Genomic DNA, 24,911 nt, shown 5'->3' with positions numbered 1-24,911 from the left:
TAAGCTCTAGATGCTCCTGTGAACAAATGAACATGCGGTTTCATAACTTTAAATTTGCAGGTGGTAGTTTTATTTTTCATTTTCAGAATGTGGATATCACAAATGCAGCATTTATTCTCCACCTTTAATTGTCCTAGAGAAGATGGTCAGACCACTGCAGTATTTCTGGTGATGGTAACATGTCAGTGCTGAGGAGTGTTTCAACATGGTGACAATGCAACAGCACTGATAGATTTCCAACACAGCATAATAGTTATGTGTCCTACTATTGTTTAGAATTGGGATGTTTTTGAAGTTACTTCATTCCTTTAATTAATTGTCCAGTACTCATGAAAATACTTAGCAGAACAATAGAGCTTTTATCTGCTCTGTTTATTGTGAGCTCACTTAGTCAATTACTTACTGTTTAGTAAGAATATATTCCTTTAATATGGGTTCACTAGGTTGCCATTTTGTTTTTCGGCATCCCTGGTGTCACTCCCAGCTTGCCTTCAGGTCTCCTTAAACCGCAGTTGATCCCCCGGCTTAATTACATCCATCAGGACCTGAGGTAACCGGTTGTGATGTTGCTGTTGGTCCACAGTGACTCAGATGCCCAGTTCTGAGGTGCAAATCTGCTTTGTGTATGTTTTTAGCACAATGATGGTGCCACACGTCATGATAGAATGTGCCCTCGGCATGAAGATGCCTCTTCCAAAGCTCCATGGTCATCATCTTGCGAATGCTGTTGTGGACAAAAGCATGTTCAAAATTCGATTGATTCAAAATAGTACAGTTTGAAGTAAATGTTTGGAAATGGTTCACATATTAGCTGCTGCAGACCTCGTTGGAAAGCTGTTATTTGGGTCTCAGCCAGCAATGTCCATGTTGGTGCTGCTGACCCACTTGTGATGGCTATTGAGGTCCTTCATCCAGACCATGTTCTGTGTTTCTTCTTTGAGTTGATGTTCAACTTGCAGGAACATTAATTCTTCAGCTGAGAAAGGATGGTTGATGCTAATCAGGGTGTTTCCTTGTAATTATTAGATTTGGTTCATAAAGTTTTGTGGGATTTGGAATGTATTGAGGACTTCCAGGATTACTCCCTTCCAATGGTGTACCAGTGTAATGTCACCTCTGAGGAGTTTGTCCTGTCTTTGAGACAGGAATATGACGGAACAATTTGGGATGTTGTTGACAACAATCAGGCTGTCGTTCATTTCATCCATGAGATGGCTCTCGCAGTTTAGTCAGTAGTCAAGAGAAATTCACAGAGATAACTTCAGATGGTTGAGCAAGCTGGAAGCAACTGTACCCCATTTGATGCTGAACATGCTTTCTGGTTTTATCATTTTTCAGTTTTTAACACTGCGGTTATGGTACACCAGGGTTCCCCAATTAGTTTTCCACAAGGGCCAAATTATGTCAAGCATGCCAAGCCAAGGGCCAAAACATCCAGGGTTTTTTTTTTCATTGCACCAGTAAGTTGTTTTATGGGCAGATGTTGTTGCTGCTGCTATTACCATTATTATTATTATTAGTAGTAGTAATGGTAGTAATAATTTAGGCCTGGGATTCTCAAAGCCTGTGTTGTGGGTCACACAAGAAAAAAATGCACTCCTGAAACAAAATAAGTCCAAAACCAACCATTTAATTGTGACTCTAGCTATCACAACTGTCAGCTGTCACATTGAGATCACATCTAGGACACTAAGCGCACACTAAGCATGGTGGTCTTCATCACTTCTCTTCCACATAAAGAGTTTTTGTAGTACTGCTTTTTCCACTGTTTCTGTTCTCTCATTTAATCTATTTGTTCTTTTTAATTAAGCTATGTAGCATTTGAAGTATGAAGTTTAGCTATAAATGAAATTATCAATATTATTGTTGTTGTAATATTATTATACCATGATAAGATTGACAAATGGACAAAGATAAATTGATTCACTCACCAATCAGTGAGAGAACTGACAGTGACGGGATGAGGCAATCCTTCTAATGTTGGGCCTGTATTCTGTTTTGGCAATTGTGAGGGACTGGCCAAGATGTGCATTGGAGAGTCTGTTTCTGTCCTGGTTCTTGATAGATTTCATTGAAGAAAACGATGACTCACGTACGTACGTGGAGGGGAACATTGTGAGTAGGAGCATTGCAATAACTCTCGTGTTTTTGAATTGAGCTTGGGTACCACATTGATCCAAAAGTCACTCACCCCAACATCCTTGTGTTGTGCTTTGAGCAAATCAGATGTTCCCATTTCCAAGACCTCCATCTGAAGAGTTGCCTCATCTATGGAAGGCACCACCCTTTTGGCCTCTACAGTCCACTGGCCGTCAGCAGAAACGGAGAACGGCTGTCTCAGGAAGAGGAGGATGTCACCTGAGAGTTTAGGGGAGCTTTTAAATCGTTCCCTGAAGTTTTCGGCCAGGCTCGTCATGAAATCCTTCATCACTGGATCCTCCCGCATTTCGTTCTTCTTGCAATGCTCCCGTAGATGTGGAAAGTGCAACTTTCTCCTCTGAATGTCTCTCTCCAAACGGTTCCGCTCTGACCGGAAAGCTTCAATCGCCTCGTACATGTCTACAACAGTGTGGTTGTTGCCTTGTAATTGCAGATTAAGTTGATTTAGATGAGACATGATGTCACACAAAAAAAGAGCATGTGCCATCACCTTGTTGTCACTTAAAAACTTCTTAAATCCTTGGGCTTTTTGGCTGTGCAGGCTGGATAAAAATGACACAAGCTATTGAGTAGGTCGCACACCCTCTCCAACACATGGCCTTTGCTCAGCCAGTGAACATCATTATGCAGCAAAAGATTTTGGGTTCTGCTGACATTTCCTCCAGCAATGCTCTGAAAAGGTGATGTTGCAGACTAGAACTCTCACGAACGAAATTTACCAGTCTTGTCACAGTATCCATCGCCTCTTTCATTTCCCCACATAGTTTAGCGCACAACACTGATTTGTGAATAATGCAATGAAATGCCAAGAGTGCTGGGTTTACAGTGGCAGACCTGCTTACCAAGCCCTTGTGTTGTCCCACCATTGACGGAGCCCCATCGGTGACAACAGACATAATTTTTCTCACATACAAGCCATTCTTCTCAAAGAACTGTGGCAATTCATTAAAAATTATTTCCCCAGTTGTGCGCCCAGGCAGAGGAAGCAAACAAAGTAGCTCTTCTCGAAAGGTCTTCCCATCAAAAAATCTTGGAAACACAGATAGCTCTTCCATATCGGTTCGGTCACAGGACGAGTCTATGGCTAGTGATATGACTTCTGCTTTCTCCAAATTGGTGAGTAGATTGGAAAAACATTCCTCCGCTAAAACTTCTACTCTTCTTGTTGCCGTGTTAGCCGACAATGGCACCGTTTTTAATAGCTCCACAACCATTTTCTTGGTTTTCTCATCGTGACTTAAAACTTCGCCAATCATATCAATGGCACATGTTTTAATCGGCTCAGCATGAACGAATGACTTCTTAGCTTTGGCAAGATTCCATGACACATGCAGTGATGCAGCTGTTGCACTCTCTTGTGCAAATGTTGACTTAACAGACAGAAACAGAGTGCTTGTATGATGTTATCATATTTGCAATTTTTTGTTTGCGTTGATCTGATTTTGCAGGGTAGTTGGCATTAAAACTGGCAGCATGCATAGTGTTGAAGTGCCGCTTTAGATTTTTTGATTTGCAGACAGCTACGGACTGCATGCATATTAAGCATGTCAGTTTAGCATTGGCATGGTTTGGTAAAATAAAACAAAACTGATCAGTCCAGTCAGATTTGAACTGATGGTTTTCCTGGTCGACTTTGTGCTTTTTCGTGCAGGCCATGTTGTTCTTGGTTTAGGGTCCGTGACGTACTGCTGGTAACAATTCGCTTAGATGACAGATTCGTTTCTTAGATGACAGGCGGCTAGCTGGTGTGTGCCGCTGTCTAGTTGACCGTAGAGAGTGTGCAGTAGGTTGTACGCTGTACGGGGGTGTAGGTCAAGTGTACGGTGTGGGATGAAGTTAAAATAAATTAGAGCAGCTTGTTATGACATGTGCGTTCACGTAAGTGCCAATGGGTTGGCGCGGTCCTTGTTGATCTTCCTTACAACGTCAATGAATTTTGGTGAATTTCAGCTCCACATTTGGCAGCAATCCATTTGGATGATTTCTGTGTTGGAAACTTCTGTCTAGTCCCTGAACATTTTAAGCTATTCATTTCAATGCCCAGCCAATGATCATTTGCAAATTTAGATGAAACATTAACTCTGTCCTTTTCTCCACAGGTGATCTTGATCTTGTTACTTCCAGCTTTCAAATTTTATTTCATATTGATTTAAAAAGTACAACATTTCACTTGGTGCATTTAAGAGAAAGAAATTGGAAGGAGTCTGTGTGGGTTTATGTAATTGTCTATCAATGATCTCCACAGCTTGCTTTTTATTTTTTTTAGGAAGCGGAGATGCTGCGCTCTATCTCTTTTCATCCTTCTGGAGATTACATTCTTGTGGGAACACAGCATCCCACTCTGCGATTGTATGATGTCAACACCTTTCAGTGCTTTGTGTCAAGCAATCCCCGTGATCAGCATAAAGATGCCATCTGTGCTGTGAGCTACAATCCCAGTGCCAATACATACGTCACTTGCAGTAAAGATGGCAACATCAAACTCTGGGATGGTGTATCAAACCGCTGCATCACAACTTACGAGAAAGCCCACGATGGTGCGGAGGTGTGCTCCATTATGTTCTCAAGAAATTCTAAGTATGTTTTGTCAAGTGGAAAGGATTCTATCGTGAAACTATGGGAAATATCAACTGGACGCACAATGGTCAAATATACTGGTAAGAGAGCTAACTGAACTGCAGTTTAACTGCATGGCCTTCCACCACTTGCTGTGCATCTCATTTTCAGCAGACTTTCATGTCGATAATAGACAATTTCCTTTCTCTTTTTTATATCATGCAGAGGACAAAAAACAACTACAAAAATATGGGTAGATTAAGTGAAAGCAAAGATCTAGTAAATGAAGTGTATTGTGGGAAAATGAGATGAAAAGCATTATTAAATAATGAAAACTTGTAGTACTGTAAAATGTAGGTCCAGATAACCTGGTACACGTTATACAAAATGTTTGAATGCGGGTACAGCAATTAATTAGGAAAGCTCCCGAAATATTCTCACTTTTTGCAAGAGGTATTGAATGGAAAAGTAGGGAGATTATGCTTCATTATGCTGTTGCTATTACAGGGAACTAGATGTGTGAGGAATGGGATCAGCAGCTCAATATTCCTGGGCTAAATGTTAAATATATGGAGAGGTTGGACTGCTGATAAGACTATAAAACATAAGAGCAGAATTAGGCCGTTGGCCCATCGAGTTTGCTCCGCCATTCAATCATGGGTAATCTGTTATCCCTCTCAATCCAGTTCTTATACCTTCTTCCCATAACCTTTGACACCCTTTCTAATCAAGAACCTACCAACCTCTGCTTTGAATATACCCAATGTCTTTACCTTTACAACCATCTGTGGCATTGAATTCCACAGATTCACCACCCTTGGGCTAAAAAAATTCCTCCTCATCTCTGTTCTAAAGGGACATCCTTCTATTTTGAGGCAGTGTCCTCTAGACCTAAACTCTGATAAAACTTTTACAATGTGGAGGATCAGAGGAATCTTGGGGTCCGTGTCTGTAGGACACGCAAAGCTGCTGCGCAGGTTGACTGCTTAAGAAGGCATATGGTGTATTGGCCTTCATCAACCGTACGATTGAGTTTAAGAGCCGAGAGGTAATATTGCAGCTAAATGGGACCCTGGTCAGAGCCCACTTGGAGTACCATGCTCAGTTCTGGTCACCTCACTACAGGAAAGATGTGGAAACTGTAGAAAAAGTGCAGAGGAGATTGACAAGCATATTGCCTGGATTGGGGAGCATGCCTTACGAGAATAGGTTGAGTGAACTTGGCCTTTTCTCCTTGAAGTGATGGAGGATGAGAGGTGACCTGATAGAGGTGTATAAAATGCCGAGAGGCATTGATCGTGTGGATAGTCAGAGGCTTTTTCCAAGGACTGAAATGGCTTAACGCAATAGGGCACGGTTTTAAGGTGCGTGGAAGTAGGTACAGAGGGGATGTCAGGGGTAAGTTTTTTTTACGCAGAGAGTATTGAGTGCGTGGAATGGGCTGCCAGCAACTGGTGGAGGCGGATACGATAGGGTCTTTTAAGAGACTCCTGGATAGGTACATGGAGCTTAGAAAAATAGAGGGCTATGGGCAACCCTAGGTAATTTTTAAATTAAGTACATGTTCGGCACAGCATTGTGGACTGAAGTGTCTGTATCGTGCTATAGGTTTTCGATGTTTCTCCCACTAGAGGAAACATACTGTCCACTTCCACTCTATCTAGGACTTTCATTATTCAATAGGTTTCATTGAGGCTCCTCCCCCACCTCCCCGTTCTTCTAAACTCCAGTAAGTACAGGCCCAGAGTCATCAAACACTCCTCATACATTAATCATCTCATTCCCGGGATCATTTTCTTGAACTTCTTCTGGACCCTTTCCAATGACAGCACTTCTTTTCTTAAATAAAAGGCCCAAAAGTGCTCATAATCCTCCAAGAGTAGTCTGACCTATGCCTTATAAAGCCTCAACATTACATGTTCTAGTGCTCTCAAAATTAATGCTAATTAATTTGCCTTTCTTACTTTCAACTATATCTGCAAGATAACCTTTAGGGAATCCTCTATGAGGACTCCCAAGTTCCTTTGCACTTCATATTTCTGAATTTTCTCCGTTTAAAAATAGTCTACACCTGTATTCCTTCTATCAAAGTGCATGACCAATCACCTCCAAACACTGTATTCCATCTGCTACTTCTTTACCCATTCTCCTGTCCAGACTCTACAGACTCTTGCTTTCTCAACATTACCTTCTCCACCTAATTTTGTATCATCTGCAAATTTGGCCACAAAGCCATCAATTCCATCATCCAAATCATTGATATATAACATGAAAAGAAGTAGTCTTAACACTGACCCTTGAAGAATGCCACAAGTCACAGGCAGCCAAACAGAGGTTATTCCACTCTTTGCCTCCTGCCAGTCAGCTAATCTTCTATCCATGCCAGTATCTTTCCTGTAATACCATGGGCTCTTATCTTTTTTAGCACCTTCATATGTGGCACATTGTCATAGGTCTTCTGAAAATCCAAGTAAACATCTACTGATCTCTTTTGTCTATCCTGCTTGGTCTTCTGGTTTAAGATGGCACTACTGAAGCTGAGCAACAGTAGTTCAAAAGGCAAGAAATACAACTAAAACATCATTGATCACACTTTTTATGAGGTAAATTGTAGTTAACTATCTGCAAACCATGAAGAGGTAAAGCTGACTTGAGGGATGAGCCTGCTGGTGTGTTGCAAATTCAAAGTGTAATGTGTTCGAGATGGAGTTGGCGGTTCAGAGAGGAGTTTAGGCAGAGTTTCAATACCCATCCACATAACATGGGTGCGAGATTGGATTGCTCTAAGCGCTGAGCCAATTTAGAGAGGTCAAGGATTTCTTTGGGTTGGGCGGTGAGGTCTGGACCCAGAGCATATTGCTGGGCGGTGAGGTCTAGGCCCGAAGCGTATCACTGCGGCAGGACCCACGTCCTATTATGAGGTAAGGTCTGGTGCTTGGACAATTTAAATGCTAGCTTAGATAGACTGGAAAGGCAGGGTGTTGGGACTGGAAGTGAGGATCAGGCCAATTTTGCTCACTCTCAGGTGATGTTTATTTCTCTCTCCATGGTGCTGAGACTGCTCTGGCCGCTGTGTTTCATGTCTGTGAGTTTTGAGGTGATTTGCCCAGCTAATGTGGTGAACTGAGACAGAGTCATTGGGCCTACTGGCAGCTGCTCTAGGGATTTGGATCTACGGACTCAATTTGGTTTGGAATGCTGTTCCTTGCTTCTGTTTGCATGGCTTGTGTTTTTTTTCTCTTTCTCTGTGCATTGGATATTAGTCTTCCTGTTTTTATTTGGGTTCTTTCAGAATTCTTGCTTTGTGGCTCCCTGTAAGCAAACAAATCTCAAGGACTGTACAGTTTATACATACTTTGATAATAAATGTACTTTTGAAGTTTTGAATTTCCTCAAAAGAATTCCAACAGATTTGTCAGGCAATATTTCCCCTTAAGGAAACCATGCTGACCGGCCTATTTTATCATGTGCCTCCAAGTACCCTAAAACTGCAACCTTAATAATGGACTCCAACATCTTCCCAACTAATGAAGTCAGGATAACTGGTCTGTAATTGTCTGCCTTTTGCATCCCTCCCTTCTCAAAGAGTGGAGTGACATTTGCAATTTTCTAGTCTTCTGAAACCATTCCAGAATCTAGTGATTCTTGAAGGATGACTATTAATTTCTCCATAATCCCTTTAGCTACCTTTAAGAACCATAGTTCTGAAAGTCCATCTGGTCCAGGTGCCTATTTTAGCTTAAGACCTTTCAGCTTCCCAAGCACTTACTCTTTTCTGGCTTACTGCTAGTATTTTTCACAGTAAGGACTGATGCAAAATATTTATTAAATTTGTCTGCCATTTCTTTGTTCCCCATTACTACCTCTCCAGCATAATTTCTAGTAGCCCAATATCCACTCATGCCTCTCTTTTTTTCTTTATATATCTGAACAAACTTTAGCTAACCCCTTTTTTATATTATTGATTTAGCTTACCTTCATATTTCATCTTTTAAGAGGGAATATCATAGCAGTATTCACAAAGCACACTGGAGGGCTCACCCCCAGAGGCAGTTTGGTGGAGCTCTGAATTAAGAAAGGTGCAATTACACTGATGATCTTATACTATGAGCCCTGCAAAGGCCAACAAGAGATGGGGGAATAGAACATAGACAGATTATGAAAAGGTGTGGAAACAACAGGGTTGTTATGGTAATACACACAAAATGCTGGAGGAACTCAGCAGACCAGGCAGCATCTATGGAAAAGTGTAAAGAGTTGATGTTTCGGGTGGAAACATTAACTGTTTACTCTTTTCCATTAAGTTCCTCCAGCATTTTGTGTGTGTTGCTTGGATTTCCAGCATCTGCAGATTTTCTCTTGTTTAGGGTTGTCATAGTGGAGGATTTTCCCAGTATTAACTGAAACTTCTTCAATATAACAGGCTTAGACAGGGTGAGATTTCTTCAATACATCTAAGAGGATTCTTGAAATATAGTGTTGAGAGTTCAACTATTATAGAAAATGTAATGGACTTGGGGAATGAACCAGACCAGGTGACAGACCTGATAGTGGGTTAATATTTTGGGAAAAGTGAACATAACTCATTATGTTTTAATGTAGTTATGAGTAAGGATAAAATCAGATCTTGTGGGAGGGCAGATTACAATCCAAAAATACAAGATCTAAGGGGTGTTGATTGAAAGCAGCTGATTACAGTTCAATATCTGCATATTCTGGTAAGGAGTAAGGACAAGGATGATAAGGTATGGGATCCTTGGTTGATCCAAGGGGTCCCAACTTTAGATGGAAAGAAAAAGGAAGCATATGTTAGTTTAGGAAGCTAAAAAGAGACTGGGCACTTGTAGGATATAAAGATAGCAGGAAAGTGCTTGAAAAGATGATTAGGAATTCCTAAATAGGCCATTAAGTGGCCTTTGCAAGAAGGATCAAGGATTATTCCAAGGCATTTCATACTTTCATTTAGAAAGAGGATAACTAAGGAGAGGGTAGATAATAAGGAGGAAGTTGAGCAGGATCATCTGAAAAGGTAGGTAAGTCCCTAGGGCCTGATATCCAATCTTGCAATTCATCCTGGAATTGAAAGCAGCAAGTGAGGGTATTGCTTGGGCTTTGAACAAGTTTTGTGTCCTCACAATCAGCAGCATGGTTGCAGAGTACTGGAGAGTACTGAATGTTGTGTCTTTGTTCAATAAAGAAAATAGGAATAAAACAAGTAATTATAGATCAGTGAGCCTTATTTCAGTGATAGGCTAGCAGTTAGGATCCTGAACAATTGAATTTATGTGCATTTGGAAGGGCATGTCTAGGGTCAATCAGCAAAGCAAGTCATGCTTTAGAAATAGCTTGAGTTTTTTTAAGGAGATGATAAAGGAAATTGAGGGTAGGGCATTGGAGTATATTTACAATTACTTTTGTAAGGCATTTGATAAGGTTCCTTATGGTAGGTTGCTTCTGAAGATGAAGGTACATAAGGTCTGGGGTGAATTGTGAGTTTGGATTCAGAACTGGCTTGCCCATAGAAAACAGTATGTTTGGAAGTCTGCTTTTCTTCTGGCTGGAGGAACATGTTCAGTGGTGTTTTGCAAGAATCGGTACTGGGACCTCTGTATGTGATATATCAATGATTTGGATAAAAATGTAGATAGGTGGATTAGCAAGTTTGTAGATAACACCTGGATTGGGCAGAGTTGTGGAGAGTGCACAGGACTATCAAAGTAAAATTTATTATCAGCGTACGTACATGTCATCCCATACAACCCATTTGTATTCTTTTTTCTGTGGACATACTTGGCAAATCTATTGAACAAATGGTCACTGGACAGCAAACTGCAATTGCAATTTTAAGTAAATAGCAGTAAATAATGAGAACATGAAATAACAAGATAAAGTCCTTAAAGTGAGACCATCAAAGAATACAGTGGAATATAGATCAGTTACAGATATTGGCAGAGAAGTAGCAGATGGAGTTTAATCTGGGCAAGTGTGAGGTGTTGCACTTTGGGAGATTAAATGAAAGGAGAAATTATAAAGTTAATTGTGAAGTTAAAAAAGTTTAAAAAGTTAGTAGTGTTGAGGTACAGAGGAATCTTGGGGTTCACATCCATAGTTCACACAAGTGACTAAGGTGGTAAGAAAGCTATGCTTGCCTTCATTGATGGGCTGTTGATTATAAGGGTAAGGGAGTCATTCTATAGCAATATAAATCTTTAGTCAGACAGAATTTGGAGTATTGCATGCAGTTCTATTTGCTGCATTATAGGTTTATGAGGATGCTTCCTGGATTAGAGGTATGAACTAAGGAAAGATTGGACAAACTTGGATTGTTCTTCCTAGAGCATTGTAGGCTGAAAGGAGACGATGGAGGTTTGTAACATTATTGGAGGCATTGATAGGATAAACACTCCAAACTTTTTCCCCCATGTAGAAATATTAAACACCAGAGGGCATGCTTTTACGGTTAGAGGGGTGAAGTTTAAAGGCAAGTTTTTTTTAAAGTAAAGCATGATAGTTGCTTGCAGTAGGTTACCAGGTGTAATCGTGGATGCAGGCAGTTTGGTACAGTTAAGAGGCTATTGGACAGATTAATATTGATATCAGCACAATTTAGGCTGAATGGTCTATCCAGTGAACCTCTTGAATTCTCTTCCCCTGAGTGTGGTAGAGGTCAGATCATTAGATATTTTTAAGGTGAAGATGGATACATACTTGAAAGCCAAGGACTATCCTAGGGTTGAAATGTCTAATACCAGAGGGTGTGCAGTTGAGATGAGACTGGGGGTGGGGGGAGGTGGAGGGAAGATCAAAGGAGGTGTGCAAGGCACATTTTTACACATTGATGGGTGCCTGGAACGTGTTGCCAGACATTGTATTTGGCAACAAATATAATAGAGGTGTTGGAGCGTCTCTTTGACAGGCGTAAGAAAGTGCAGGAAATGAAAAGATATGGACATAGTGTATGAGGAAGGGATTAGTTTAATTGGGCATTTGATTACTAATTTAACTAGTTCAGCACAACGTTGTGGGTCAAAAGACCTGTTTCTCTGAGAATTGTTCCATGTTGCTCTAAGTGCCTCACCTGCTGATGTTTTCTCCCCCAACTATAACACACTTGATGGGATGCAGTCTTGGGATACAGAGCTTGATGGGATGCAGTCCACTTGATTATACTGTGCAACTTCAGTGATTCTCAGAACTTCAACATCATCTAGGAAAAATTAGCCTGCTTGATTGGCACCTCTTACGTCAATTCTTTCTGCCCCTGCACATATCATGGCTGCAATGTAGGTATCATCTACTAAGTGCACTACATTTATTCATTCAGGCTATGCTGACAGTACCTCTCAAACTCACAACATCACTATGTGCGACCTTTATAAAACACAAATTTTGGGCCACAGAAGGATTACTGAATTTGTCTCTAGGCACCACATCTTAGGAAGGATGGCAATGGCTTTGGAGAAGCTAAAGAGAGATTTTTTAAAGCAATTCAGGGGCTGAGGAACTTCAATAATTTATATAGACTGGAGAACCTGGGGTTGTTCTCCCAACATGATGGAGGAGGTTGCGAGAAGACCTGAGAGATGGTATTTAAGATGATAAAGAAAACCAATAGAGAGGAGGACATAGAAGTGATGGCCATTGGTGAAAAAAATCTTATGCAGTGAATTGTTACAGTGTAGCGATGTGCTACACACAGCGCTGAAATAATGACACGCAGTCGGTAAGTCGTTTCAAGACTAGTTTATTCAAACCACGGCGCTGGCATTTAATCCCTAGCGCCTGCCCTCTCCGGGCGGAAATGACGTCAAAGGTACATTACCAAAGTCTCCCCCCGCACGCTGGCTATTTGTGAGTCAGTTCGCCTGCGCAGAAAGTGGGTCGCCACATAACCCCCCACCCCCCCAGAACCGGCGATAGACCCCCCAATGTCCACAGTCTGGATCAGCCTCTGTTTGGGAGGTCTGCCTCTGTGCCGCGATGCCTGAATGTCGACCGGCTGCACCAAGTCCACATGGGCTGGTTTGAGTCGGTCCACCGTGAAAACCTCCTCTTTCCCCCCAATGTCCAGAACGTACGTGGGCCCGTTGTTGTTGATCACCTTGAACGGCCCTTCGTATGGCTGCTGTAGCGGTGCCCGATGTCCGCCCCTTCGTACAAACACAAACTTACAGTTCTGCAGGTCTATGGGTACATGGGTCGGGGTCCGCCTGTGCTGTGAAGTTGGTACGGGGGCCAGGTTGCCGAGCCTCTCGCGTAGTCTGTCCAGGACAGCTGCGGGTTCTTCCTCTTGCCCCCTTGGGGCTGGTATGAACTCTCCCAGGATGGCCAGGGGTGCGCCGTACACCAACTTGCCAACGAGGCGTGCAGATCCTCTTTGGGCGCTGTGCGAATTCCAAGCAGGACCCAGGGAAGCTCGTCCACCCAGTTAGGTCCTCTTAGGCGGGCCATGAGAGCCGACTTCAAGTGACGGTGGAAGCCTTCCACTAGTCCGTTCGACTGTGGGTGGTAGGCAATAGTGTGGTCTAGCTGTGTTCCCAACAGGCTGGCCACAGGCTGGAGGTGAACTGGGCGCCTCTGTCGGAGGTAATGTGGGCCGGTACCCTGAAGCGTGCTACCCAGGTTGCGATCAGTGCTCGGGCGCAGGAATCGGCAGATGTGACGGTGAGCGGGACGACCTCTGGCCACCTCGTGAACCGGTCTACCATAGTTAGGAGGTACTGCGCTCCTCGGGACACTGGTAGGGGGCCCACGATATCCACATGAATGTGGTCGAACTTCCGGTGGGTGGGTTCAATCTGCTGTGGCGGGGCTTTAGTGTGCCGCTGCACCTTGGCTGTTTGGCACTACGCGCACGTACTGGCCCATTCACTGACCTGCTTGAGAAGTCCGTGCCACGCGAACTTGCTGGAGACCAGCCGGACGGTTTTCCTGATAGATGGGTGTGCCAGACCGTGTATGGAGTCAAAACTCGCCGCCTCCAGTCTGCCAGGACGATGGGGCGAGGTTGGCCGGTAGCCACATCGTACAGGAAGGTCCTCTCACCTGGGCCTACGAAAAAGTCCTGCAGCTGCAAACCCGAGACTGCAGTCCTGTAGCTGGGCATCTCGTTGTCTGCCTGCTGCGCCTCCGCCAGTGTTGCATAGTCCACCCCCAGGGACAGGGCCTGGACAGCTGGTCTGGAGAGTGCGTCCGCCACGACGTTGTCCTTTCCCGAGACATGCTGGATGTCCGTCGTGTACTCGGAGATGTAGGACAGATATCGCTGCTGGCGAGCCAACCAGGGATTGGACACCTTCGTGAACGCGAAGGTTAACGGTTTGTGGTCCGTGAACGCGGTGAACGGCCTGCCTTCTAAGAAGTACCTGAAGTGCCGGATTGCCAGATACAGTGCGAACAGCTCCCGGTCGAAAGCACTGTACTTGAGTTCGGGTGGTTGTAGGTGCTTGCTGAAGAGCGCCAAGGGTTGCCAGCGCCCCTCGATGAGCTGCTCCAGCACCCCACCGACTGCTGTGTCGGATGCGTCCACCGTGAGAGTGGTCGGAACGTCCGTTCTGGGGTGCACCAGCATCGTGGCATCTGCCAAGGCTTCCTTGGCTTTAACAAAAGCGGCTGTGGCCTCCTCATCCCAAGTAATTTCCTTGCCTTTACCCGACATCAGGGTGTACAAAGGGTGCATGATATGGGCTGCTGAGGGGAGGAAACAGTGGTAGAAGTTCACCATACCAACGAACTCCTAAAGGCCTTTGACCGTGTTGGGCCGGGCAAAGTGGCGGATTGCGTCTACCTTGGCGGGCAGAGGTGTTGCCCCGTCTTTGGTAATCCTGTGGCCCAGGAAGTCGATGGTATCGAGACTGAACTGGCATTTGGCCGGGTTGATCGTGAGGCCGAAATCACTCAGGCAGGAGTAGAGCTGGCGGAGGTGGGACAGATGCTCCTGGCGACTATTGCTGGCTATAAGGATGTCGTCCAAATAGATCAACGCAAAGTCCAGATCGCGTCCCACCGCATTCATTAGCCGCTGGAACGTCTGTGCGGCATTCTTCAGGCCGAGTGGCATTCGGAGGAACTCGAACAGGCTGAACAGGTTGATAAGTGCCGTTTTGGGGATGTCTTCAGGGTGCACTGGGATTTGATGGTATCCCCGGACGAGGTCTACTTTGGAAAATATTCTTGCCCCATGCAGGTTTGCTGCAAAGTCCTGTATGTGCGGCACGGGGTAGCAGTCTGGAGTTGTAGCCTCGTTCAGTCTGCGGTAGTCGCCGCATGGTCTCCAACCCCCAGCTGCTTAGGGCACCATGTGCGGGAGGGAGGCCCATGGGCTGTCAGACCTCCGTACGATCCCCAATTCCTCCATCCTCTTGAACTCCTCCTTCGCCAGGTGGAGCTTTTCTGGGGGGAGCCTTTGTGCGTGGGCGTGGAGGGGTGGTCCCTTGGTTGGGATGTGGTGCTGAACCCCGTGTCTGGGCATAGCTGCCGTGAACTGTGGTGCCAGAATCGATGGAAAGTCCGCCAGGATTCTGGTGAATTTGTTGTCCGACAGCGTGATGGAGTCCAGGTATGGGGCCGACAACTTGGCTTCACCCAGGGAGAACGTCTGGAAAGTCTCGGCATGTACCAGTCTTTTCCCTTGCAAGTCGACCAGCAGGCTGTGAGTTCGCAAGAAGTCCGCCCCCAGGAGTGGTTGGGCCACCACGGCCAGTGTGAAGTCCCACGTGAACCGGCTGGCACCGAACTGCAGCTGCACTGTGCGGGTGCCGTAGGTCCATATCGTGCTGCCGTTTGCGGCCCTCAGGGTGGGCCCTGGCTTCCTGTTGCAGGTGTCGTACCCCGTCGGGGGCAAGACGCTGATTTCCGCTCCGGTGTCGACCAAGAAGCGGCGTCCTGACTGTTTGTCCCAGACATACAAGAGGCTGTCCTGGTGTCCAGCTGCCATAGTCATTAACGGCAGCTGGCCCTGGCCCTTGCAGGGCGGGTGACAACGGCGGGCCTTTGTGCCCCACCGTTGGTGGTTGAAACACCACTGTTCACTGGCCTCCTCACTCCTGCCTCTGTGTTGTGTGCGCCCCCCTGCCGGGCCTGGTCTGCTCTGCTGTTGGGCACGTGGCCTGGTAATCTGACCGACGGACGCCAGGCTCTCCCTCTTGGCTTTCTACAGCACATCTGCCTGGGCCGCCACCTTCCGGGGGTCATTGAAATCTGCGTCGGCCAGCAGCAGATGTATGTCCTTGGGCAGTTGCTCTAGGAACGCGTGCTCGAACATGAGGTAGGGCTTGTATCCGTCAGGGCCAGCATCTCGTTCATCAATGCTGACAGCAGTCTGTCTCCCAAACCGTCCAGTGAAGCAGGCGGGCACCCTGCTCAAGCCGTCAGAGGCCAAAGGTCCCAATGAGCAGCGCTTTGAATGCTTCATATTTGCCTTCTTCCGGGGGCGACTGTATGAAATCCGTAACCTGGGCGGCAGTCTCCTGGTCAAGGGGGCTCACCACGTGATAGTAACACGTGGAATCAGAGGATATCTGCCGAATCTGGAACTGGGCTTCTGCTTGGCTAAACCACACGCGTGGTTGCAGCATCCAGAAAGACGGCAGTTTTAGCGAAACTGCGTAAGTAGATGAAGAGTCGGTCATCTTTGGTCCAAATCCCGTTTGGACCGTCGGGGTCACCAATGTAGCGATGTGCTTCACACAGCGCTGAAATAACAACACGCAGTCGGTAAGTCGTTTCGAGACTAGTTTATTCAAACTTCGCGGCGCTGGCATTTAATCCCTAGCACCCGCCCTCTTCGGGCGGAAATAGCGTCAGAGGTGCATTACCAAAGTCTCCCCCCGCGCGCTGGCTATTTGTGAGCCGGTTCGCCTGCGCAGAAAGTGGGTCACCATAACAGTCTAGATTGCATTGACAAGTTTAGTAGTGGAGTCTCTTCCAATTTTAAGCATGCAAATGTTGTGTAAGTATTTGAAATGGAAAGGTTGCATGTGTAAAGTGAGAGGGCATAATTGGTCTTTTATAGAACTAGTCCAAACTTGACAAGCCAAACATATGCTACTTTTACATCACAACACATAATGTGCAGGAACAGTGTGAAAACATTTTTACATTATAAGAATTGTGATTCCGTAATCTCTGTCAATGACAGGGTAAGATGTTAGAAAAATATCATGACACAAAGGATTAAGAGGAAAGGCCTGTCAGTTTTCTTATCCTTGATAATTACACAATTGCTCTTTGACTGTGCATGTGCAATGTTATTTGAGGATAGAGTTTATCTTCTCTATGCCTCTGAATGTTCAAAATTCTATTGGTAACAGATAAGAGTGGAGAGCTAGAGAATTGACTACCAAAATAATGTTGTTAGTGTACGGTTTAAATTTAGCAAAACCATTTTGCTTAATATGTCTGTCGAAATATCCCTGCTCACCTGTGCTCAATCATTGCTGTACAGATCAGCATTACACACAGATCTGGTTTGACAGCTGAGAACTAAAGGTAACTGTTGCCTGTTGCTGAGGGAAAAGGTTTACAAAGAGTTCTTGTAAGTATTTTCATTTCCTTTCCTAGAAACTGGCAGATCTTGGAGTGTAAAGAGACTTTTAACTGTTGTACCTGGTTGCAATGTACTTCTCTGTGAATTCTAAGGTGGGTAAGTGTCTTTCGACCAGATTAGAGTGGATAAAAGTAGGAAGATTAGAATTAGTAAAAAAAAATGCAGAAAAAATAAGAAATCAGAAAAGGGAAGAAAATTGTAAGAAAGGGGAAGGAAAAATAGGAAGAAAATGAGTTTTAAACAAAAAAAATCAGCTTTTAAATATAAAACAAGGAAATCAGTTTGTAAATATAAATGTAAAAAGAAAGAATAAAGACAAATGAATGAATTAACTAGGTTGGGAAGGGGTGTCAGAGGAAACCTGGGACTGAATCCAAGTTTAAAATACTGTAAACACAAGGAAATCTGCAGATGCTGGAAATTCAAACAACAACACACACAAAATGTTGGTGGAACACAGCAGGCCAGGCAGCATCTATAGGGAGAAGCGCTGTCGACGTTTCGGGCCTGACGAAGGGTCTCGGACGTTGACAGCGCTTCTCCCTATAGGTGCTGCCTGGCCTGCTGTGTTCCACCAGCATTTTATGTGTGTTAAAATACTGTAATGTAGTTTTGATTTATAATCTCACTAAATTCTGTTTGTTGAGTTTGCAATGTGCCCTCATTTGAATTTAAAGTAGAAATCCAGAGAGTGAGGCTGTGGTTGAAGGAACACTTGTCAATGGCAAGGTAAGAGAAATAAAGCTAGGGCAATCAGAATTAGAGGGATTTTGAAAAGCTGCAAAGATGGAGCAAATTACAGAAATGGAAGAGAGGAAATATCATGGAGGAATCTGAGGAATTCACTCAGTGTAGATCCTAATTCAGGTTTAACTGTTAGAGAATCATTTGTTGTGGATTTAAGATGTAGGCTTTGGAGATTTGGAAATATTGGATATTATTTACCTCTGATTGTCTTCATAATAAAGCGTTTATACCGCCTGAAGAAGACATGTTTCAAAACTGTATAGACAGTGCATAGTGAACAGATTGAGCATCCTGAGCCCCATGGCCCCTGTTTCAAGGTATGAATACAAATGCCAGGTTGTAGTTTGTGTTATAAGGCATTAGTATCTTTTGAGGTGATGTCCTTGCTATTAGGTCTTTAACAGAAAGACACAAAAATATTGACTTCAGTTTTTGAACAACATAGTGTAATGGTCAGTATTTTATCCCTCAACCAAAGTGATGATAATTTACTCAGTCAATGTCATTGCCATTTCTGGGCATTGGTAACTGCACTTCAAAATTTCTCAACTGGTTGTAAGGCACTTTTGAACATTCTATAGTTTGTGTAAATGCACATCCTCTTACTGAATTTGGAGAGTTGTGAAATTTGCAAAGCATAGGAAAGTCATGAGCAAGAAAAGTAACTGTCTTTCTCTGTAATCAGTACTGTTTTCTAAAATTAAATTGATTTGGCAAATCATGAGCTGTCACACTTACAAAAATTTTGAAGTTTTTTTTACGTTTTCTTGTGGTGTGACTTTGGAGACCATCGGAAAACCAACTAGTAATGTACAATTGGGCTTCCTCAAAATCCTAAAGCATGTTAGTTCCTAATTGTCAGATTTTTAAATTGTACAATGTGATCCAGAAACTGTGGTCAATTTCATCCATGAATTTCTATATGGAACATAAGCAGAGAGTATTTTGGGATTTGGGCCACACGTATTGATGTTTGTATTTGAATACAAGTTATATATACATGCCTGAAAAGGGTTGCAGATGAGTGCTCATGTGATGCCTTTTTACATGCATTCTCTGCTTTCCCCATTTCTTTAAATTATTAACTACACAAGAAAGCAGTGGCACTGAACTAAAACATGACACTTTGTCTGTTAACTTCGGATGCTATCAGATTCCTTAACGGTGGGGTATGCATATCACAGCATATGCTGTTTTTCGGTCAAAAAACCACATAACCTCTTTCAGCAGGATCAGGATTCGTGATTGTTAGCTGATCTCTAAGAACTGAACACTAAAGCTAAATTAAACTCCTCGTAGTTGATTGACTTCAGCTAATTTAGCTTTACAGGTTTGGTTAGTTGAGATTAAATAACTTCATGCTGATTCCAACAGCTTTACCATAAAGCTAAAAACATGATGGAACTTAAGTTTCAGTGTAAGTTGGTACACCCATTAATATTGGATGTCACAGTAGCTTAGTGGTTAGTGCGACACTATTACAGCTTGGGATGTCAGAGTTCAATTCCAACATCCTCTATTTGTACTTTCGTCTCATGTGCGTGCGTATGTATTTCCTCTTGGTACTCTATTTTCTCTCATAGTCCAAAGACATGCTGGTTAGTAGGTTGATTGGTCATTGTAAATTGTCCTGTGATTAGGCTAGGGTTAAATCATTAGGTAGCTGTGTGGTTCGGCTCAAAGGGCCAGTAGAGCCTGTTCTGCACTGTATCTCTAAATGAATTTTCAATAAAAATAAAATACTTTAAGTACAAGATATTCTGCAGATACGTGCTTACCCATTAATATTGGACTGGGATGTTTGTTCTCAAAATGATATCCTGCAACCTCATCATTCAACCTAATATTTTCATATTCCAGTTTTAAATTTACTTTGTTTTAGTAATTTCAAAAGAAGATTGAATTTTAGCATTTACTAAAATATGGTAATTTTTCATGACCAGTTTTCTTAAAAGTACGGTACTTTGTTATAGTTTGACTGATAGTGTATTCCTCCCTGGCATTAACATCAACCATTATGAAATGCTGTGAGCGGCTTGTCATGGAGCACATTAAAGCCTTTCTCCTGGCTACACTCGACCCTTTCCAGTTCGCGTCTAGCTCAAATCGATCCACTGATGATGCAATAGTCTCTGCTCTCCACTCTGTCCTGTCCCACCTAGAAAATGGGATCTCATATGCTAGACCGCTATTTACGGGCTTCAGTCCGGCATTCAGCACCATCATACCCCAGAAACTGATGGGGAAACTGCCCTTGCTGGGCCTTAACACCTCCCTGGACTTCTTAACAGTAAGCCTACAGTCAGTCCGTGTAGGCAGCAACATCTCTTGTACCATTGCACTGAGCACAGGTGGTCCCCAAGGCTGTGTACTCAGCCCCCTACTGTTAACACTGCTGTTGCATGACTGTGGGCAGGATCCAGCTCAAACCGTGTCATTAAGTTTGTAGATGACACAACAAAGGTGGTCTTATCAAGAACAATGAAGGGATGGAGTATAGAGAAGAAGTGGAGTGGCTGGTAGATTGGTGTGAGAAGAACAACCTAAGTCTGAATGTAGAGAAGACAAAGCAAGTCATTGTGGACTTCAGGAAGGTGCAGACAAGCCATCTCCCTCTGCGATTACATAGATCCTCGTAGGGAGAGTTAAGTGCACCAAGTTCCTGGGACTTCACATCATGATGACCTCAACTAGTCCTTTAATATTACCTCCTTGAGTAAGAAGGCACAGTAGTGCCTCCACTTCCTGAGAAGATTGAGGCAAGCAATGCTCCCACCCCCCATCTTAACCCAGGGCACCGTTGAGAGTATCCTGACAAGTTGTATCTCTATCTAGTATGGGAGCAGTCGAGCATTGGACCTGAAGTCCCTACAATGGACTTTGAGAGCAGCTGAGAGGTTCATGGGTGTCTACCTACCATTCATTAGGAACACTGCATATATAGGCCCCTTAATATTATTGAGGATCCCACCCATCCATCCAGTATCCTCAGGCAGAAGACTGCAATGCAGAAAAACAAGAACGGTCAGGATGAGAAACAGTTTCTTCCCCCAGACCATTAGGCTTCTGAACTCCGGGCTGTATCATATTCGAATTGTCATTGGTTAATCTGTACCATATCTTACAATATTTAATAATAATGCATTTTCATTTGTTATTTATGGATGATTGATTTGTAGATTTTATCCTTACCTTCATAAGTTATTGTGTTATGTGTGTTACTTGCTTTACACCCTGGTTTGAAGAAACCTTAGCTAATTTCTATATACATTATATTTGTTAAATTCATGTACGTAGTTTAATGACAATAAACTTGATTTGAATAGTTTAAAGGGGGCTAAAGTTTTGTCTTCATACTGGCTTTGAATTTATGTTGCATTGCTGGATAAATTCTAAAAAAAAATAAAAATCTGGAGGCAATTGAATGAAAAAGAAATTGAAACTCAAATATAACTGAATTGGTTGGATTTCAGTTGCTTGAGATTGTCAGTAATCCTTGAACAGCATGATGAACACTACAGCACTTGTCCAACCCCTTGACTTTCTGTATGCTCCCTAGGTAGTAAGTGTAGGGATTACTTGAGATGGTTAGAGAATTTGCATCTGTGATCGATCCAGTTCTCAACTGATGATCTCAATACAGATCAGCAGGAATTCCAGCAAAGCAATAATAAATGAGAACTCTGGAAAATTTTGTTCTTATGTCCTACCATCAATGTAAAATTTACCTCATTTTGCCAGAATGAATCATTACAGACTTTGGAATTTTAGTTTGCTGAAGACTTAATTTCCTTTTGTAATGAGTATAGAATATGATGGATTAAAAATCCAGTCAAGGAATATTACTTCAAAGAGCCATGGGAGAGGAGTTACAAGGCATTTTAGTTTAATTTCCAGGCTGTGGGTGTTGCATCGAAAAGGCAAAAGTTATTGCCCAAGACTTTCTACCCTTGGGTGCTGGTGATGAATTGCCTTATTGAACTGCTGCAATCCTAGTGAAATCTGGTATTCCTGCAATACTATCAGGGCAAGAGTTCCAAGAAGTCTAAGCGAATAGTTTGCAAAGCATATCACACGTTAGGCTTCACAATCACTCAGTCAGCAAGGTTATGCCAACATATTATATTCTGGTTAGGTCACAATTAAAAATTTGTATTTAAGAAGATAAATATCTAGTTAGATGACAAAGTAGTGGATTAGATTCAGACTACTAGAAGTATCCTGAAAGTGCTAGGGCTAGGACCCAGTAAGTTGTTGACTGCAGTGGTACCCAGAAGGCCAGATTAACAACCTAGCCAGAGGATAATGATAAAACTAGTTTTCAGGTGGTGCATCAAGTGCTGGTGTAGCTGGTTCAATACAGACCTGGGATTATATTGGGAACTCTTCTGTTCTATAGTACTCATTTTCACTTTTAGTGTATCAACTACATAGTCCTTTACCTAAATAGTGAGCTCTTGGCCAATATGAATTACTTGCAATTTGGGAGGTTAAGAGATAAAAGATTTCATTGGGGGTAGGATTTCAAAGATGAAAAGGACTGGTTTTTTTATCATATTGTGCCAGTTACCTTAATGAAACTAGACAAAGAAAAAGTATTGATTGCAGTCTCATATTTGTAATTTCTTTCCATTTAGGAGCTGGATTGAGTGGTAGACAAACTCACCGCACCCAGGCAGTTTTCAACCACACTGAAGATTATGTACTTCTCCCTGATGAAAGAACAATTAGCCTTTGTTGCTGGGATTCACGTACAGCTGAACGCAAGAACCTCCTGTCTCTTGGTCATAACAATATTGTTCGCTGCATTGTGCATTCTCCAACAAATCCTGGTTTCATGACGTGCAGTGATGACTTCAGGGCTAGATTCTGGTATAGAAGGTCCAGCACTGATTGAGACGTTCAACAAAGGAACAAAAATGTAGGGAGGCCAGAACCTGCTTTCTATACAGTGAGAAGGAGTTGGGAGTTTGTAGGAATTAAAACTTTTCCAACTTGGCCAATTTTCCACTATTGTGTTCCAAACTTCGGTTTCAGTTAACATTATGGTAATTACCCAATTAGTTCTAAGGTGTTATTCTGATTGGTCTCCACAAATCAATAGACTGTTTGGCCTATATTGGTTTTGTTCAATTTATTCCTGATAGAGCAATATTTTGTTACATGAGAAACTACAGGTTTATATTCTCATTTTCTCTTCCTGCAATTTAAACTAAAACAAAATCTTAACTTTCTGTGTTTATTAAAGTTACTCTAATCTCAGAACTCAGGCTATTGCTTTCATCATGTAGTTGATGTAACACCAAACTTTAATGATGGAAGCTGTAGTTACTGGTGTGAAAAATCACTAAATTAGCCCAGAATTCTAGCATTGAACTTTGTGTGTACTTTTAAAAGATTCCTTGATATCATTAAAGTGGGTTGAAATTATTTTCTTTATAATCATTATCATCTTGTCATATAGTGTCTGTTCTTCATATGTAAACTGTAGGCTAAATGTTGACAGACAATTTACTCAAGTGAGTATCACAATGAGAACACCCAAGCTGAAACTAGAAAATCACCTTTGGGACCTTGTTTGTAGTTTGCAAGACATTATCTTTACCTAGTGAGCACCTGAGGTATACCTTTGTAAAAAAAAATGTATTAGTCTGATTCTTGAGCCATCTTAATGCATTATCTTGCAATATTACTCGAGTATTTCTCTCATGTTTTGTAAAGTTCAAGCTGTTTCTCTTTTGACAGGACTTCTGTCTGGAAGGACAAAATCTATAATTTGGCAACTAGATATTGATGACTGAGTGGGTGTAATAATACATTTCTTGTTGCCACAATTAAGTATTCCTGAAATCCTATTTACTATTATAGCTAAACTGTATTATTCTTTTCCTGGTATGTGAGGCTGTTTATGTTTCAGGATTTTTTTTGAAACTATCATAGCATGAAATCTGTTTAAAATGGATTACTATGTCTCTGAAATTTACAAAATGAGAGCATGGTGGCTTTAATTTGCTTTAGTATTTCCAAACTTGTGTGTGCAAATGCTAGCTGTCATGAAATTAATTTGGATTATCCCAGTGTAAGTCCTAGTCAATTTGGCCCCAGAGCATAAAACTGCTACAATTAATATTCTCTCTCAGAATGATTCAAAGCAAGTAGTGTGAAAGTTGATGAACAGGAATAGCCTTTATCCTTTTCTGTATTTCCATGTATGGCCTGAGAATTTTGCTATTGAATATAAATAAATTTAGTGTAAATGCTGACTGTACACTTATTTTTGCTTAATGATCAGTGTTGTTATACGTTAGTGTAATCTTTACATTCTTTTTGGATGCTCTTGTCCTGACTAACTTTTCATATGCTTTAAGTCAAAATTGGCATCTGGTAATCTAAAAATTGATCCTATTTTCATATTAATAAAGTACTAAATTTGTAATATGCAAGATTACTATGAGGGTTGCCCACTTTTCCTTCTGATGTATTTTTAACCTGTCAGCCATATAAAGTTAGGGTTATGCTGTTGGCAGCTAAATAGTAACAAATAAATTTGAAACTCTGGCTACTGTTTACTATTGTATTATTATGAATCCCCTTAACTTTCTGTTAATTGACTTCTGATATAAGGTTCTATGTTATAATACTGTACAAGGTTCTATTATTTGTGAATAACCCTTTCATAATTATTGTGATGGATGAGTATCAAATGGACCAAAGTTACTTTTTTACCAATGGTATTTACACATAAGCATTTACCTATACGGATCATTGGATTAGGAGCTAAAAACTACTTAAAAGCACAGGACATCCATAACAGATTTGAGCATCCTCATTGTGCCTTCCATCTTACCTAGCAGCATTCTCCATTTATTTCCTTTCCAGAAATTAGGTGCTTAATCTAGAC

General features: G+C 42.4%; 1 protein-coding gene across 2 annotated transcripts in view; it reads left to right on the top strand.

The window, feature by feature from the left end:
• Positions 1 to 24,568, top strand: part of cstf1 (cleavage stimulation factor, 3' pre-RNA, subunit 1) — a 73,037-nt gene extending 48,469 nt beyond the window's left edge. For both annotated transcript variants that reach the window (XM_073061467.1, XM_073061468.1), the window contains exons 5-6: positions 4,427 to 4,817; positions 22,648 to 24,568. In XM_073061467.1, coding sequence (XP_072917568.1) covers positions 4,427 to 4,817; positions 22,648 to 22,907 — 651 coding nt within the window. In that variant the 3' untranslated portion in view covers positions 22,908 to 24,568. The remainder of the gene's footprint in view (positions 1 to 4,426; positions 4,818 to 22,647) is intronic.
• The last annotated feature ends 343 nt before the right edge of the window (positions 24,569 to 24,911 follow it).

This window comes from Hemitrygon akajei, chromosome 11 (assembly GCF_048418815.1).
Source record: "Hemitrygon akajei chromosome 11, sHemAka1.3, whole genome shotgun sequence".
Lineage (NCBI taxonomy): Eukaryota > Metazoa > Chordata > Chondrichthyes > Myliobatiformes > Dasyatidae > Hemitrygon > Hemitrygon akajei.
The sequence above is the reverse complement of the archived record's forward strand: the minus strand, read 5'-3'. Positions and strand labels throughout refer to the sequence as shown.